At 36.9% G+C, this 19,151-nt stretch overlaps 1 protein-coding gene across 4 annotated transcripts in view; it reads left to right on the forward strand.

Annotated features, from left to right (window-relative positions):
- Positions 1–19,151, forward strand: part of COL19A1 (collagen type XIX alpha 1 chain) — a 312,174-nt gene that overhangs the window by 220,505 nt on the left and 72,518 nt on the right. For all 4 annotated transcript variants that reach the window (XR_011996755.1, XM_072735110.1, XM_072735118.1 and 1 more), the window contains 3 exons: positions 5,488–5,538; positions 12,373–12,417; positions 18,072–18,134. Coding sequence is in view for 3 of the 4 variants with exons in the window: in XM_072735110.1 (XP_072591211.1) it covers positions 5,488–5,538; positions 12,373–12,417; positions 18,072–18,134 (159 nt within the window). In the remaining variant the exon portion in view is untranslated. The remainder of the gene's footprint in view (positions 1–5,487; positions 5,539–12,372; positions 12,418–18,071; positions 18,135–19,151) is intronic.

Raw genomic sequence — 19,151 nt, forward strand, 5'->3', positions numbered from 1 at the left:
ATAAGAGGTTCTGTGTTTAAAACAAAGAAGAATTGATTTCCCAAATATTTTCTATCTTAAGAGTATTATCGATTTTTTTCTCTGAGAGATAGGATACAACTTTCTATGTTGTAATTCTGGTCAAAAATCCATCCATAAGCTCTTTTCTATTTAACTGGAGTTCAGTGCAGCTTTGTCTCCAATTATTTAGCCAGATTCTTAGATTAATCTAAATCTGTTGGTCGTATCTTCTATGAGTTTGGAAGCAGCAAGTGTTCTCTGCTAGGTTTGCTACCATTTCTAGCTGAAACCAAAACCAACAAGCAAGAAGTTTGCTTTTCCCTCACATTTTTTCTTGTACAAACAATAATTCTGTTAAATTCCGGCAAACCATGGTGGAGAAGGGAGAACTACTATGTACTACAATCCTGAGTTATGACAAGATAAAACAGATCGAAACTCATTGTTTCATTCCAACAGGAAAGCAGCTATATACACAAGCCCCCATAATCTGCATAAATGTGCTTTATTAAGTTCTATATAATATTATAGATGTAAATATATAAGAAAAAATTACTTTTTCCAGCAATTACTATACAATAAAATATGCTCCATCTTACCATTCCTATGAATGATTTTAGGCTTCCTGATATTTGTTTAATACCAAGGGAAAAATAATTATAGTTTCTGCCTTTTATACCAGCCATTAGAAATTGAAAATGTTTCTTGAAAATTAGCCCAAATGACTTTCCAATTACAAATTTTCTATCTGTTCTTATTGCAAAGCTATTTTTAACATGTTTTGAAGATCGTTGATTAGTACAGCTTTCTTTACAGAGGTTTTGGTATTTCAAAGATTGTAACTGAAATTAATTGGAAACCCACAGGGCCAGAAGGCAGTTGTTTTAAAATCTGAAAATATGTATTTGTGAATCCTGAAAGGAGCCCCTAATAAGAGATTGAACAGCTATGGTGCATGAAGATAAGTGGCACCCAGATGGCTCAAGAAGGCTTAGTCAGCAGTGATGAAGAATTAAGGGATGCTTTTAGAGAAAAGGAAAATGGTTCAGGAGGGAGAATTGGAGAGGAGGCAGAGTAAATGTGGAGCCATGGAGATTTTGATTCAGAATACTAGGGGGTGATAAAGCTGAATCAAAAGGTCTTAGCCCTGACTCACATAGAGAGCTTACACCAAAGACCAGGGAAAGGAAAAAAAGGCAAAAGTAAAGTTCTTTAAGCTCTATGTACTGTATGAACTGAAAAGTAAAAGTACAGCCAAGACCAGATCTGAAGAGTATGGTTTTTTACACAGAACTCTTGCCATCTTTTAAACTTGGGGAATCTGTAGCCAAAACAGAAATCTACTAAGGTGATGATAATGCAAACAGCTAATTATTTTCACACTATGCGTTTGATGACGTTGGTGTCAGACATCACAATACTTCTCTGTTTTCAGTAAAAACAAACTTTTAAATGTTATAAACTATTGCTGAGAGTATATGTTCCCAAATTGAATGTAGCATTAATTCACTTTATCACACCTGGTTGGTTCTTTGCAGTAGGAAACAACATCAGGATCTCTAGCCATAACAGGTTTATGGACCTCTCAGATAATTACACATGAGCCCAGTTGGGTTTTGAACAGGTGTGTCTCCCTGGAGTTCATGAACATTTGAAGGCTGCTTGGTAATTGTGTACTCATCCCATTAAGCAAGATGTCCTATGTCTCCCAACCTAGTATAGGTAGAGTGGAGCAACACTACATAAAAGATAAAACAGACATTGTATAGCCATGATTTCTGTATAACTACGTATGGATCACTATCATAGGCAAGATATTGGGATATTTTTTCTTTCTATAACCCTTCAGCTACTTTTCCTAGTGGGGTGGCTGGAAGCATTAGATGAGGCTGATATGCCCTCCATAGCCAGCCTCCATTCCCCACTGGGTCTTGGCTATCTAAGCAACTCCTTGACAAGTCTTCATAAATGCAGACCTCAGAAAAAGTGACCCCTCAAATGTCCTAGAGCATCCACTAACACCATGTGGTGCCAAGAGACCTGTCACATACCACAAGTCCTTAACTTCTCCTTCCTCAGAGTTGACTGATAGTCTGTAAGACTGACAGCTCTTACCAAACTTGGAAACAAATGACTCATTGGATCTTCTCCAGCCATGCATTGTACCAGAATAGAAAAGAGGAAAATAGCACATCTCTTGGGGATGTGACTCTAGGACAGCCAATTCCAAGGCCCTAGGGTCTATATTGGTCTGCCAACAATAAAGAGAGAGTTGCTCTGGACATTTATATACATAGTATTTCTCTTACCAGTACTCTCTCCACATTTATTGAGGTGGTTTCTTTTTGCCAATTTCAGAACAACCCGGTGAGCTATTGCCACGCAGGCTGCAGTCAGGGCAGAGGTAGAATGCCAGAGGACTCTACACTGGCACCTTCATTCAGTCACTGCACAGTTTCTTTAGCCCTCAGGGAGAATTTGTGTAAAGTACTGCCTTCAGGGTAGACTGTTAGCTGTAAATCTCTGTTATATTAAACCTCAAATCCATGATACCTAAAGTATCCTACTGACTACAAGAACAAAAAAGAAAATGTCATCATAAATGCTCATCAGCAGATTAGGTAGTAGAACCTAAAACTTCAGATTGACCCCATTTGGAGTATTACTTCATGGATATGACATTTTATGACCAGAATAGAACCTATAAAAATGTGGAAATAGGTTTATTAATCTTGCGTATATCTGAATAATATTGTTAAACTTTTGGGCAGAGACTCTATTCAGTGAGCTGTGCTTTTGCTATTTTTTCTAGAAGGAGAAACAGCATTGAGTCCTACTACCCTACCCCCAGTGGTATGCTCTACAGCAAGATCAGGATCCTAGGTTTGGGTTCGCGTAATACAACTATACACTGTGGGAAGATAACCAGTCTGTGAAAGATCAAACTTAATTCTCACCCAAATTTTTCCATTCTATTATTTTTACTATTATCATCCATGCTGCTGTCTGTTTTGTGCCATGTAACCCTTACCACACTGTTCACTCTCCTGTATATTTTTCCATACTGCCTTCCAGAACCTCCTTGCAGGCTCCCACTTTTTATATTTTTTGACCACCTTCTCTCCCAACCTCTGCAAACAAAGATAAGATTCATTTTGAGTATAGCTTTGGGTTGGGAGAAATTTGGGGAAGATTTAGGCATGATATCCTTATCATGGGTTGTAAGAATATATAAAGATAGATGGGAGATGCAAAGAATAGTTAGAGGGGCCTCCTTCATCTATACAGTGGGACTATAGTTACAAAGTGCTTGTATCTTCCCCTCCTGCACCAGTCACAGTGCTGGCTCAGAAGAAGTGCTAAATACAGGTTCTGTTGATTTTTTTTCAGTTTCAGTATGTTAAGTAGAACATGGAAAAGTGATCACGCAAGATTCTCTAGGGCACAGTCAACATGATAAAAAAATTACTACAAAATTATTTTAGTCTATGAGTGTGCTTTTAAGTTAAGATAGGATAGTAGATGAGAATTGAGTTTGGTTTCAGGCTGCCTGTGTTAAATACTAGTCCTGCCATTTACCAGCGGGGTGACCTTGGGCCAGTTAACAATTTCTAACCCTCATTTCCTGTATCTGTGAACTGGAAATAATGATGGTATATATCTCTCAGTGTCACTGTAGGGATTAAATGAGTTAATCCACATTAAATCTCTGGTATAATGCCTCGCACACAATAAGTACTATATAAATGTTTGCTATTCTTATTTGATTGATTCTTCTGCTCTATTTGAGAGACTATATTATTCTGCTATATTTAGGAGCCCTAATTTTTTAATACTTTCAACTGGGATGAATGTCTATGAAGCTAAATTTACCCACCACATCACTATTCTTTGATCTAACTGGCCTTATTCCCAACACACATTCACCATTCACCAAATGCTTGCTATGCATATACCCATCAGTTACCTGTTGATGCTACTACATGTGATATCTAAAATTTCTCCTTGCCCCATTATATAGCTGCAGAAGGATCAATGTGTAAGGGATCTCATGTTTCTTGATTTTCAAGAATGAGTTTTTAATTTGCATCTTCTTGGCTAGAAACTTTTCACAACTCCCAACCCAATGATTGCTTTCCTCATTATTTCATCTAAATGACCTAGATTACACAACACTGGCTGATAGAAAAAGAACAGGAAAAAAATATAGTGCCATGAGAATCCTCTTCTGACATTAGCTCGGTTTTTATTTTAGCAAAGTAACAGCATCATTTGTCTTTCCAATCATACTCAGCTCTGTTACTCGTGAGGCCTATTATTTTCTCAAGAGTTATATCAGCCTGCTTGCAGACATCCATCATTACATCATTGTGTCCTCTGCATTTAGTGGCACAATGCAAAGGTTTCACATTAGAAAAGACCTTCAGATATAAACTGTACATAACAAATGCCAGTCATAAATGTTAACCAACTTTAATTTTTTCAACATACTTACAATGTTACCCACATCAGTGAGTACAGCTAGTAATTGTTCCTTAAAATTTTCTCCACTTTTCAGTTTCTATTCCCTTGTAAAGAAAATAATTTTTGTATAACAGTGATATTTGATTTGCTCAATCATAATCTTTCTTTGTGTTCTCTTCTGAGGTAAAATGTAAAGAACTTGGCCTCTGTAATATTTTCTCTCCTCTGAGTTTTCGAGGTCTAAATGAAATATGTAGTCTCTTCTCTGACATTGCTGACTCTCTCTTGGCTTGAACTACTTGATTTAAAATAATGCTAAGCTTTGTATTTTCTTTTCACCCTCTCCCCAAAATGTAATCCCTGAAAATTCAGAAACTCTTCTCTTTTTCTCTATCTGGAAGTTCTCGGGACAGACAAACATCTTCTTCCCTGTCTACCCAAAGCTCAGCATAGTGCTTAGTGAACACTCCATGTCAACTGAAGACAATGAGCATTTGAATGTCTTAAATCTGAGGTTTTTGAGCAGACATATTTTTCTGGTCTGAAAGTTCATGTGCAGCCATTAACACTCACCAATTCAAGAGAACAAAGCAATTTATTGAAAATTGAAGAAATATCTTTTCCATATTTTCTAAGTTAGTAACACATGGGCACACATTTCTATAATATATTGATCAAAGCCCTGTGAGAACTGTCAAAAATAAACTGAAGCTACAACCTCTTCCCTGGAGGAGTTTTACAGGTACAATATTTTTTAATAAAGAATATGCTGATGGCTGACCTTATGGTAAAATGTTACTCATTCCCACTTAGGACCTCTTTTTGGATTCATGCAGGATTTAACCTAGAAATACCTTAGGAACTTGATACGTTATTGCCCCTGTAATTCTCTATTAATTAGGATATTTGACAAAACATACTCTTCCTTTTTCTTAACTCTAAGATTTTAAGAATTCTTAGATACATTATTTAAATTCACTTTGTTTTGGTAAATACCTTCTCTTTGATTTATTTCTAATATAGGGACCTCCTGGAATACAAGGAGTACAACAGACTCTTGGATATTATAACAAGGTATGGCTTCTCTTTTTCACCTTCTTAGATACACAGAGATTTTATGTAATCATATTTAAAAAAAAACTAGTATTTCCTAACTGTTCATGAAACATGGTCACATACTTAATCTCTTTCCTCACTGAAAATATGTTTCAAAAAATGTATTTTGCTGAGCATCTTTTTACAAAACCAGCATATTATTTTTATAGATTAAAAAAATTACTTCAAAGTTTGCAAAACCTCATGCAAAAAATTAATGCAAACATCATATTTCACTATTGATATTGTCATATATCCAGTTTCTCAGAGGGTTGAAATAGATTATTTGCTGTTTTGAAGCTCAAATAGCACAATAGGTGATAGATTTCTTATCAAAACCAATTGCTGCTATGCTAAAACCTCAAGCAAACTTTTACATACCATAGGTCAAGACTGGGAGTCCCCCTCCTTTCAGGGAGGAGCCACTTTAAGGGGAACCATTTCCCCAAGGTTTCTAAATTGCGATCAAGATAGATGGAATAGCTTCTTTATCCATTCATTTTTCGATGGGCACCGAGGCTCCTTCCACAGTTTGGCTATTGTGGACATTGCTGCTATAAACATTGGGGTGCAGGCATCGACATGGATGGAACTGGAGGGTATTACGCTGAGTGAAATAAGTCAATCAGAGAAGGACAAACATTACATGGTCTCATTCATTTGGGGAATATAAAAAACAGTGAAAGGGATTAAAGAGGAAAGGAGAGAAAATGAGTGGGAAATATCAGTGAGGGAGACAGAACATGAGAGACTCCTAATTCTGGAAAACAAACAAGAGGTAGTGGATGGGAGGTGGGTGGGGGGTTGGGGTGACTGGGTGACAGGCACAGAGGGGGGCACTTGACAGGATGAGCACTGGGTGATATGCTATATGTTGGCAAATTGAACTCCAATAAAAAAATAAAAAAATAAAAATAAATAAAAATAGATGGAATAGTGACATGGAAGTACCAGAGTGGCAAAAGGCAAGTCTGTTTTGCTCTGTTCTTTAAGGAAACACAATGGGGGGTCGGGGGGACCCTGACATGTGTTTCATGTGTGTTGCTAGTGAAGTAAGAACCAGAGACCTAAGTGAGACCATTGATTGACCTATCATTTAATTACAAGTATTTAAGGTCTTATCACTTGGCATAAAGCATTGTGTCCACTGACTAGGATCCCTTCTATACATGATAGCTTGTTGTTGATATGGTACTAGTAGATAATTGTGCTCCTACACAAAAACAAGTTCAGAGACACCCCCCTTTATGTCTTTCTTCTATATTCTTGCTCTTCCTTTTAATAAATTCCTCTGACTACTGTCATTCTTCTCTGTTTAGAAATCCCAGAGAAATGTTATATGCTAGCAGAGGCCCTGAAGATAGCAGGTGCTCAGAAAAGTGTTTATTAAATGATGAGTTAATTAGTTTGAAAAATCCCAATTCTTCTTTGATCAAATTAAATTCAACATGAAGACTATGGAAAATGTGGAAAGCTTGTTATACTTCCTAAGTGATCCTGTCTTAAATTTTCTCATTTACTTATATTTTCTAGGGAGTATTCTATTAGGAAGGTTTGGGGTATATTTTATGATTCTCTATTAAACATTTTTCTGAATAAATCTATACCAGCTTTTTCAAAACATTAGAGCTTGGCACAAGTGGAAAGAAAAGTGAAGCATATCTAAAATTAATCAGTTAAAGTACAATGCTTTCTCTGTAATAGCACCTGCTGTCACAAAATAGGATTTATCATAAATGCTTCAAAATAATGAGAATGAGTTGGCTCTGATGTCACAGTGTCAGCTAGAAAAACTTATAGAACACACTCTATTACCATCACCTTTGGTATAAAATTTACCAAGTTGCTACTCAGCTACTTAAATATTTGCTATCTCTTGCAAAACTTTTAAAGCTTATATCTTTACAGGTCTCCCAAAACTACTTCTATATATAGTTTATCTTGCCTATGAGTCAGTTTTCCCTTAAATGAAGATATATGAAGCATTTATAGTTTAGTCTAAAGTTGAGAATGTAAATTTTTTAGCTTTAAGGTTATATTTCAAAAAAAAAAAAAAAAAATGGGGGCTGACCAGAGCAGGTAAATGGAGAGTCTTGCCAGTAATAAACCAGGACTTTGAACTTAGCTATTGTCTTGACTAAAATAACTCCAGCTATGTATCCTTATTGTCGTTAGATGACTGAGGCTCACAGGGATATAATCCGTTATGTGCTCAAAATGTGGCTTTGGAGCTGGAGCCTAACTGGTTAGAGAGAAGAAACCGTAGCTTTTCTGCCTGGAACGATGCATTATAACCACTTGACATTAAAAGATTTTAGGCCCATCTGGGAATTAATGGAAAGTAGCTTCACAAAGACTTTACTATTTCACTCTGAGAGTAGAGCTGTTTTATGAGCCCCCACCAGAATGCATGGGGAAGGTAGGGCCCACCTTCTCAATACTGACACTGACCGGTATTTCTAGATGATAACCGTTTTATCCTCACCATCAGCTTCACAAAGGAAAGGGCCAAATGCAAGATGCGTGTTTTCACTTGACACTGACTTCACCCACCTGCCCCCATCTGTTTTGGAGACTAAGGTGGTTTCATTTGTAATTCATTTCATGCCTGATTGTCTGGCTGTAGCATATAAGAGGAGAGAGAGAGAGAAACATAAGTGAAACTTTCCTGGAGATTAAATGATGGACCATGTATTGAGACATACAAAGTGATATTCCAAGGTTAAAATAATTTTCCAAGGTTAAAATAATCTTCCCTTTTAAATTGGCATTGATTTATGTAATGTCTGCTCTTGAGTCCTGGACCTCAGCAACTCTGCTCTCAGCCATGCAGCCTGGATGCTGCTTCAGCAGCCACCCATGCAAGGATGAGCAGCAGGCAACTCACACACTCCTCCTCCCAATTCTAAACTAGAAGATCCCACAGTTCATTCCATCATCCCAGGACTTCTCAAGTGCCAAGGACCCGTCCTGTGGTCCCTGTACAGGAGTTGGTCTTTTCCCCTATAGTTTTCTTTATGTCATCTGATGGGAAAAGCTTAAGCATAAGAAACCTTCTCCCCTCATGGCACAAATCACAAAGGGAATTGGGAGGGAGGGAAGAAAGGAAGGAATAGAGAGATACTGAGGAGGAAGGTTGGGAAGATTATATAAATGTGTTTATACGTATTCTTGCATGCCCATTTGAGGCTGCAAAGAATAAAAGGTAGATTTCCCTCTCCATCACAAAAATAATTTACAAACTGCTGCTCCCACTCTGTAAGATTGTTTGCAAAACGAAGCAACAATGCTGAGAATATTCTTCCCCTTAAGGAAAATATGCTCACAGTCCAACAAACTGCTCTTCATTGCCTCCAACTCTGGGGATTTTAATAAAAATTTGATAGACTCTGTCAACTGCTAACGCCATCTGATTCAGAGCCTCTCACAACAGTCTAGATGGGGAAAAAAGTGTTATCGGTGGAGGCCAAGAACGGGAGGATTTGACATTTGATATTGTTTTTAAAGATGCACATTGAAAATATATAGTTGTGTCATCTTACATCACCACACGCGGTGCAATTTGCAGAGAATCAGTCTCAGCTGTTAGAGATTGATGCTGTGCCTCGCAGCAAACAGTTCTAGTATTCACTTCTTCAAATTGTTGATCCAAAAAAAAAAAAAACCACACAATTTTCTAGCAAAATAATCTATTTTTTTTTCAAGTATCAAATCATAACTTCATTTTCATACCCACAGACAGAAAGGACAGAAAATCTTTCTCCAAAAATCCAACATTCAAGGTCTTTCCAAAAGTGAATGAAACCCAACCATGGCCTAGAAAGTGAAGGCTTCCTTAGAGATACTAAAAGCAACCCTTCTAGGCCCAGAAGATCCTGAAATAAAATTTAAATCCCAATTCCCTGACTCTTCCTATGAACCATCTCCTGTGATTCAACCTATCCATGTCCAGGTACATCCCCTTCTTTTCAGAGAATACCTTCTCCTAGTTAAATGGAATAGCTTGAGTCTTCCCATTGGCCTGACAGTAAGTTTCAAAGTTCCATTCATCATTTCCCACAAGAGAACAAAGGACGTGTTCTGACATCCCCAAATTCTTGAAATGGCCAGGCAGATTAGCATCCTCCCCATATTATAACCGTAATCACTTCACCAGAGGATATGTTAAATAAACACATTTAAAACCATGTAAACTAGGGCAGCTAGATTCCGGAAACACAAGAACTATGTCTCTTATTATTTCTGTAAAGCCAAGGAGTTGTCTGGTACACTTAGTTAGCCTGTAGAAAATGGAGAGCAAAATCTTATATGTCAATGCTACTGAAGTTCAAGGTCAAATTTGCCTTGAGTACTGTTAGCCCAAGAGTGGAGAACAGCTCCAGAGGCCACTGAGGATCCTTGATTAGGTGGATTTTCTGGCCTAGCTATTGAATGAAGCAAACATATGGGGCTCTGGTAGGCAGGAAATACCCCTGTTTTTTCCTTTGAGTGTGAAAGCCAATGAAAAATTGAAGATTTTAGAACAATAGAACTTATGGATAGAATAATACAAGCTGGTATGCTAGAGAGGCAATTTTTCAGCCCATTTACAGCATCTCTGATATCTTGTAGGTTGTTAGGAGGTGTGATGGGAGTAGGATCTAAACCAAGATGCTATATTGTAATATGCTCTCACCCAAATGCACTTTGGGTACTCTTCTGCTTCTGCAATTCAAGAGCATGGGGCCTCCAAATCCAAGACTATCTCTTGATAAGTCATGTCATAAACCAAAGTATGTCCCAGCTTCCCCAAAATTTCCTGCCTTAAGCACAAGCTCATTTTCAAATATGTCCTTGTATAATAATTTACAGCTCAGGACTTTGAAAATACAATTTTTATTTTCAACTTAGACATCTCAGATCAAAGTTAAACAGGAAAAATGAGAAATGTCTGTCACAAGACCAACAATAACAGCAGTTATAAACTACTTATTTTTGATTGAAGTAGTATGAATATCATGGAAGGCATATTTAAGATGTCAAATTATAGCAACAGTGATCTGAATGTGTGCCTCTAATGTTTTTGTTATTTAAATGTTCCTTTACTTTTTTCTACCAACACATATATTTTAATTTAAAAAGTTTAATAGGAAAATCACATAAATTAGAATTTTGGGTTTATTTATTCAACAGATATTTATTGAGTGTTTCCTGTATGTTAAGTACTGTGCTAGAAATAGGGCATTTAATTCTAGGTTATCATGGAGCTTTCATTCTAGTGCAAAAGTGCAAGATTCTTTAAACAGACACAGAAAACTATAAGGGAAAAATACAATATCCAATGAAAAGATATGAGAGGGGAACCTATCTGGGAGACCTGCAGGAAACTTCCATGAATGGCTTTTATCAACTCCTGAGGGATGAGTAGTTGCTAACTGGAAAGATGGGTGAGGACAGAATATTGACCTAGAGGTTAAAATGGGAAGTATCTTGGTCCATGTAAGAAACCAAAAGAAGGCTAATAAAGCTGGAAATTCTGAGGGAGAACAGTGGCTGCCATGATTCTGGAAAGGGAAATGAATTTAAGGCACATTGGACTTTGGTAGCTTTGTTAAGATTTAGAAGGAAGGGGCTCAGGATGTCTTAAAGATATCTCTCTGACCTTATATAGAAAATGTAGGTGTGTGGGAAGCAAGAGTGGATTATAGAATGTCAATTAGGGAGCTACTGCAGTAGTCCTGGCAAGACATGGTGATGACTTTCCTGGTAGGTAGTGTGAAGTGAAAAGACTTGAGAAACAGAGGCAGCCAGACTGAATGACTGATGGATTTGAGGAAAAGGAGGAGGGTAGCCTTAACAATGATACTCAGATGGAAGAAGGAAAACTTCTACAGAAGGGAGAAGATGAATTCAGATTTTCTTTCTTGATTTTTTTTCACTTGTAAAATGAAATAACCATGAATTTTAACAACTCTAGAGATAGATTAGGAAGAAGGCAACTGTTACTACCCCACTTCTAGACTAATGCGTGCTAACATGATATATTTCTCTTGTCTTTCTTTCTCATATATGTGTATGTATTGTTGTATTTTTTAAATCCGGTTTCAAACTTGTCGAATACAATTTTTTTTTTAGAATTTACAAGTGAATACAGCAAGTAGAAATTTAAATACGTGGGTCAAAACTCAGAAAGAGATGTATGCTGGGTTTATAGATTTGTCTTTGGGTAGATGATACCTAAGCCATGGGAGCAAAGAAGAGTGCCCCAGAGAAAATGTTGAGCCACAAGAATAAGGAATCTGGATGGAGTCCTAAGGAAATCCAACATTTACCCTTTAGGTGAGGGAGGAAGTGGAAAGATCAGAGAGATAGGAAGATACTAGGAAAGTGAGATATGACACAAGTCAAGAGTGTGATGAGTGCAGCCAAGAGGTTAATTGATGGAATGTCCATTATAGTGAGCAACAAAGATATCATTAATAATGTTACAGTGTCATATCCGTGGACTTGCTGGGGACCAAAAGAAGTTGCCAGGCATTAATTTCGAGAAGTGACAATTTGTCCTTGGAGGTGTGATATTTCTCCCAAATCATCTCCTGGGGAGAAGTCACAGAGAAGATAGATAGAGTCTACAAAGTTGAAGTTTTTCAGGAATTTTTCACAGAAGGTGAGAGAGGCAATGTAATCATAAAAAAGCTATTGCAGCACTGTTATCTGACTATATTTTAATGCAGGGGCTGAATGTATTAAAAATAAATGGACTTAAAAAATTATATATATATATGTATAATAATACATATTATTTTTTATACATACATATTTTTTTTAACCTAGGGAAACCTTGGTGAATATGGAGCTCATGGCCCAAAAGGAGAGAAGGTAATCAGATTTGTCAAAACATCCAGGGTTTTACACCAATGTATACATTCACACTTGAGAGGGAGGCAGTCCTGCTGCCACATGGGGTGGAGTCCCTGGGGAAGTCGGCCTTCAGTGGGCACGAGCCTCCCTGCCTCCTGACCAGACAGCAGGATTAGGCACTGAGGCTCTGTTCCTTGGTGAAGACTGTTGAATAGCAGTTGACTGCAAAGAGGGGAACATATCTAGGGGGAGTAGCTGTAACAAGGTAAATGAAATTACGACACAAGCTTTAATTCATAAAACGATGTTTCATGAATCTGTGTAGGTGGCAAAAACCATCTGAAGATCCCTCTAGCAAAGTGCCTCAGGCTCAGGCTCAGGCTCCCTATTTTTGTGGCTTCTTAACTATCCAAACATAAGCTGTTGTGGGGGCATTTTTCTTTTGGTGGGGTTTATGGTGTACAATCATAGGTTAACCAAATTATTATTTCAAAACAGTTTTAAAATTAAAACTCTGATGAATTTCCATTGCGTCCTCATCGCCATCCATCAGCAGTTTAATTATATGAGATGTGAAGATGACAGATTCACTTGCCCACTCAGAAAGATGTTTCACTCTGCTTTGATTCTGAAATTGTGATGACCTTGGATTCACTGAGAATGTGCCATTGTCAGAAAAAACAATGCACATTAAATCTACAGACAGAGATGAGTAGGTCTGAAAATACTCTGAGGGAATGTGGCCTGTGAGTGCTACTTCCATTCATTCACCCAGTAAAAATTCTCTTGATTGAGGGCAGGGTATTTTGACATGAATCCAAGAAAATATGACTTCTGTGCCTCATAAATCAGCGCAACCAATCTATTCAAAAGATCATACATCTATCACCAGAAAATACTGCTAAAAGATAGTCTCAACAGAAACTAGGAACTTCTTTTAGATTGACCATTGAAAATGAAATTTTCTGCAAAAAACATAAATAAAACTTTGACATTCTTAAAAAGATATCCAAGAAATATTGGTTATACAGCAATAATAAGGCATTTATGTGTCTAGGGTTTTACTGCTAGTACATTAGCATTATTTTCTGTAACCAGATAGCTTACAGAATTTCTACACCACCATAACGAACACATTACATTTTAAGCAATTACTACTGCACACATGCAGGCTAACAGGGAGAAAAAGCCACAAAGCTTGTCACATAGGACAGCTGAGCAAAGAAGAGTGTTGTGGCACTTTTAAAGTATTTAAATGATGATTCATTTATTGAAACAAAACAGCTGGCTTCTGTTTTGCTATGTTCATTAGGAAACATATGTTACTTAGGAATTCTTAAGACCTCAATGCTGAGAAATTTGATTCTGTAAAACAGGTGTATTTCAAATGCTAAGGACCTTTTCTATTGCTCAAAATCTATTCTAATTGCTTCAGAATCTTAAGTGGAATTAGAAAAAAGCCAGTGGGATAATTTCCCTCCTCCTACCCAGAGAAATAACCTAGAAGAGTCCACAGGGAACTTGATGCAGTACCTGTTATAAATGTACATATGAAATGATTTGTAAGAATTCTAATTAACGGGAGAAAGACTCTGCCAATAAATAATGCATAAAATAAACTGAAAGACAAGCATAGCACTTGCTGGAAAAATGAAGTCACCTCTACCTATACATAGGTACTAAGTGGTTAGTAACTGTTCTGAATCAATACATTTTTTTTATTATAATGGTGTCCATGGGTCACCATAATAATTTAAAGCTCCTTCAAGCTGCCCTCACAGATCTCTCCTTGCACCTATAGTGGACACTGGTGGACCCTGGCTGCACATTGAAATCATTTGGAGAGCCTTTAGAAATTACCAGTGCTCAGGCCTCACGCCCAGAGATCTGATTTGGTGTGAAGCCCATACCATCTGGTTGATCTGGGGTGGAGTCCATATTGACTCCGGATGATTCTATTTTAGAAGTGCTTCAGATGATTCTAACAGGCAACCAGGATTGCAAACCACTGAGTGGTGGAAATAACATGGGCTCTGAGGTCAGAATTGATTGTACCATTAACAGCTATGTCTCCTTGGGAAAATCATTTCTCTGAGTATCAGCTTCCTCATCCATAAAATGGGCATAATTGTGTCTACACAAAGCTGACAGCAGGATTGAAATCAAAGGAGATGAGATGAACTTACCCAAAAGTACAATACCTGACACATATTAAGCTCACACTTAAGATGTGTTCCTTTCTATTCATCCACTCCAAACTTTCTTTCTTCTTGTAAAACCTCACTTCTCTCTTTTTGGTATTAGTAATTATTGCCATCCTTAACACATGGTCTGGCTCAGCTTTGTGTGTCCCACCATAACTTTGACAGAGAAGAACTCACTTTATGTGGTTGAACAAAAGACTTAATCAGTAGTACAATTTCAACACATAAGAGACTTGTGATTGCTGTATATCACTTCTCAATACAAAATAGAATCACAAAACCAGCCTATCATTTAGAACCCAAAACTATAATGAAGCCCCAAGACAAACACAAATAGCAGTAGAATCTACACACAAATCACTCCTGGCTTAGCAGCCACATCCAAGGAGAAATACCAGTGAACACTAGTGGCTATTAATGGTAAATGGCAGCAAAGACTACGGCAGCCAGGGGACCAGTCCACTGGTGTTGAAATGATCATCTCTGCTCTGCCGTTTTCATGAGACTGGCAGCATGTGGTGAAGGAATAACATATTTGCAAATAGTTTAAGGAGAGCTGCTCCTTTATACAGACAGTGGAATAAGGTGTCAGAATATCTAAGGACGCCTAAGAAATTAGCAGGTATCTTTTGGGGCCAACTGCCAGAAGGAAAAGATTTAGCCTCAACAGCACAGGCTTTTCAAATAGCATTGAAAGTGTCAAATTAAAGGACAGCTTTTCCTGAAGCTGAGTGAATTCATCACTTGTCTTCTAGCTCCTACCACAGTGCTAAATCACCGAACATTCATTTTAAATATGAAAAACTATGTCTAAAAATCAGGTATGAAATGTTTTTGTTTCCAGAATTTTATATGAGGGAATAGGTCCCTAAGATTTCCTCTTAGTGCAACCACTCATAGAAATGGACCCATGCCTTTATTGGGTCCTTTCTCTACAATTTGAAGGAGACTTATTTACATGGATCAAACATATAGCCCCTATGAATATGATTACTGTTCTTCCTTATACAATCTTCTCCTTCTCCCCTTTGGTATTAAGAGGATGTGATTTTTATAGTAATTCCTAGAACCCTTTCTCTGATTTCTACTATTATATTTTGCAGATCAGTCTAACTACTAGGCATATTTTTCCTTCACACCTATGCACTGGGGATACTTTTTAAAAGATTTTATTTATTTGAGAGAGAAAGTGCACAAGTAGGGGCAGAAGGAGAGGGAGAAGCAGACTCCCCACTGAGCAGGGAGCCCAACGGCTCCATCCCAGGACCCCAAGATCATGACCTGAGCCAAAGGCAGATTCTTAACCTACTGAGCCACCCAGGCACCCCTGCACTGGGAATTTTAACACATAGCAGATGAGAGACAGGAAGGTCACTCTGTACACTGTAATTCTCAGACAAGGCCAGTTGTTTATTTTGTCTTTAAAACCAAGAGCAGTTTGCTTTTTAAATATATCTACCAATTTTGCCCTCTTCTTACTTTGGATAGAATTTATCATAACTAGAAAAAAATGGCTTCTGCTACAGTGTGGTAAGTATAGGACTGATAACTGTACACTGGATATTTAGATGATAGAAGGAAAATGCTTATATTAACAAAATCAAGATTAATTATACAAAATATATTCCACAAATCTAGAAGAATCCTTTGAAAAATATGATCTTGTTTATCAATTACATATGACAAATTCCATCTTCCTCTAGTGTAAAGTCACAAGATATTGATTTCAATAGCAAAGTGGAAATAAGCCAACATTTTTAGGACTGTAATAAATTTTTTCTTGAAGTACTTTGGGTAGCCTGTTGTTTGAGGCTTCAAAATAAACAGATAAACATATTCATAGAAGGGAAAAGAAATGAAGATGTGCACTGCAACCTTGTTTATAATAAAGAAATCTAGAGATAACCCAAATAGCCATCAATGGGGCTTGGTTAAACCCCTGGTATGTTAACATTATAAAATGCTATCCAAAAAATATAAATAATAATAATAATGCTATCCAGTGGTTACGAGTGAACTAGATTTATATGTATTAATAGAAAAGGATATCAAAAACAACCTTGAGTGGAAAAAGTTACAGAATATAATATATAAAATAAAGCTATTTATGGGATTCGTTTTAAATATCCCAAGTAACATATTGTTTATGATTATGTATGTGCAGTAAAAGTGAAAAAATATGAACTGAGAATATAAATAGTGCATTTAAGAGAGTGGCTCCCTCTGGGATAGAAATAGAGGGGGAAATACAGGACATTTCTTCTTTGTAAATGTTTGTATTTCTGTCATTTTGGGTGCCTGGTACAGAGAGGTTTGATGTATTCCACCTTATGTTTTATGTAGATTTTTTTCAAAATAAAAAATATACAAGACATATGAGAAAGGTATATGCCCAGAAATGCAATGGTGAGCATCAATTTGCAAAAATGCTTTTGAGGTTAGAATAAAGCCAACATACATAGCTTCCAGTGGCTATGTTTACCTTAACCCTCATGTGGTATTCAAGGATCTCAGCAGATGTTAAAAGGAAGCACAACACTAGGACTCCTCCAAAGTCTGATTCGTGATCTATTTCCTTTCCGCATTATTATTTCTCAATTGTATTTCCTCAAAATACTTTTTATATGTCACGTACAAACCCCTCTTCAAGATCTCTGACCAGAACATCTTAGACATTCCTAAGCTGCTGTTGCCACATCTATAAGAATGCTTTCTTTGTCCACAGCTAGTCATTTAAGTGATCATATAAATGCCGGAAACAGCTGAGAGATTCACTTTTCTTCCTATGGCTCCCTCACTCCTTCACCTCCCCCGCCTAAAAAAAGAAAGAAGTGTCTGAGATAAAAATAAGTCCAGATCATTATGACAATGTAATAATGTCTTTAAGATTACACACACAATTTTTTTTTTGGCAAAACAAGAAAATTATCATGTTTTCTTCTCTGGACATCATTCCTTGAAAAATAGTTTTTTAAAATAGTGAAAGGGAATAAAGGGGAAAGGAGAGAAACTGAGTGGGAAATATCAGTGAGGGTGATAGGACATGAGAGACTCCTAACTCTGGGAAATGAACAAGGGGTGGTGGAAAGGGAGGTTGGGTGGGGGATGGGGAGAGTGGGTGACGGGCACTGAGGGGGCACTTGATGGCATGAGCACTGGGTGTTATGCTATATGTTGGCAAATCAAACTCCAATAAAAATATATTAAAAAAGAAACGAAAAATAATTTTATCTCACATTAATTTTAAATATCATAATGAATATTATGGATTTCTGAAAGAGCTGAAGGCATTGTGAAGTGCTGACAAATACATTATCACGCAAACAGTCTAACTAGTTTCAGAACTAGTTTATGATCTCTTGGATGATAGTAGAGAAATTCCATGCTTGACAGGAGCACAAGCAATCACTCTGAACCCAACAGTATTCTGACTTCATGCAAAATCTCTCTTCTACTTTTTCTCAAAAGGGTGAAACCGGACAACCAGGATTCCCAGGGTCCATTGGCCCGAAAGGTCAAAAAGGAGAATCGGTAAGTATGAAAGCTTTTAGGACAAAAGAAGGATATTTTTAAAAGATAGAATTAAAAGCTTTTTTCCTAATCAGTCCCAGTTCCATGAGCTTTGTTTGCTCCTGCCTTGGCAAACAACAATAGATCAAATATCTATGCAAGGCATGAAGTCACTCAATCTATTTTTTAAAAATGAAATAGGTAGGCTGTTATCACCTCTATTCTTCACATGAGGTAACTGGGATTCAGAGAGGTTAAGTAACTTGCCTTAGGTCACACAGCTAATAAATGTTAGAGCTATGAATCACACTTAGGTAGGCTGATTCTAGAAACCAGAGTTTAAAAATTACTAAGCTGTCCTGCTATAACTAAACAGTACAGCTATAATAAATAATAAAGTCAATATATCAAAAGATTAGAGCTAATATATCTAAGAAATTAGAAATGTGTATCTATATGCTCTTAGTATACTTTCTGAAGTTATTTTCCTTCCTTAGTTTTTATAAGATCAAAGTACCTTCTCAAGCCACTTTTCAGCATTACTGAGACCACTTTCTTTCAAGATTTAGTTCTTATGGTAGAAGAAAACCTAAATTATCATTTATATCCAAATAGGACTAGCTTAAAAGATTACATGAATTCTAGTTAAAAATAACTTTTTTAAACTCTGCTAAAAGACAAAAACAACCTACTGCAGCCCATAAAAAATTGCAAGAATCAGATTTCCATGTTTCATCTTTATTAAAAAGTATAATATTTTTTAAAAATCAATTTTCCCTTTTTCCTTGTCAGAGGGAACAAAGGACATTGGTTTAGCAGGGATAGTGAATGCAGAGGTCACTAAAATGTCTGTGTGCCAGATGGAAACAGTATGAAACGCATTTAATATTACAAAGCCAAAATTTGTTTATGTATCTGCATAGGACATGTTTGACAATGAGAGTATCTTCTCTGTATTTACTCTTCTTGTGATTATGTGAGATGATAAAATGCCTACATGATGAGATTAAGTGAGGTGCATGACATTGGCATGTTGAC

The sequence above is a fragment of the Vulpes vulpes genome, chromosome 1 (genome assembly GCF_048418805.1).
Source record: "Vulpes vulpes isolate BD-2025 chromosome 1, VulVul3, whole genome shotgun sequence".
NCBI classification, from domain to species: Eukaryota; Metazoa; Chordata; class Mammalia; order Carnivora; family Canidae; genus Vulpes; species Vulpes vulpes.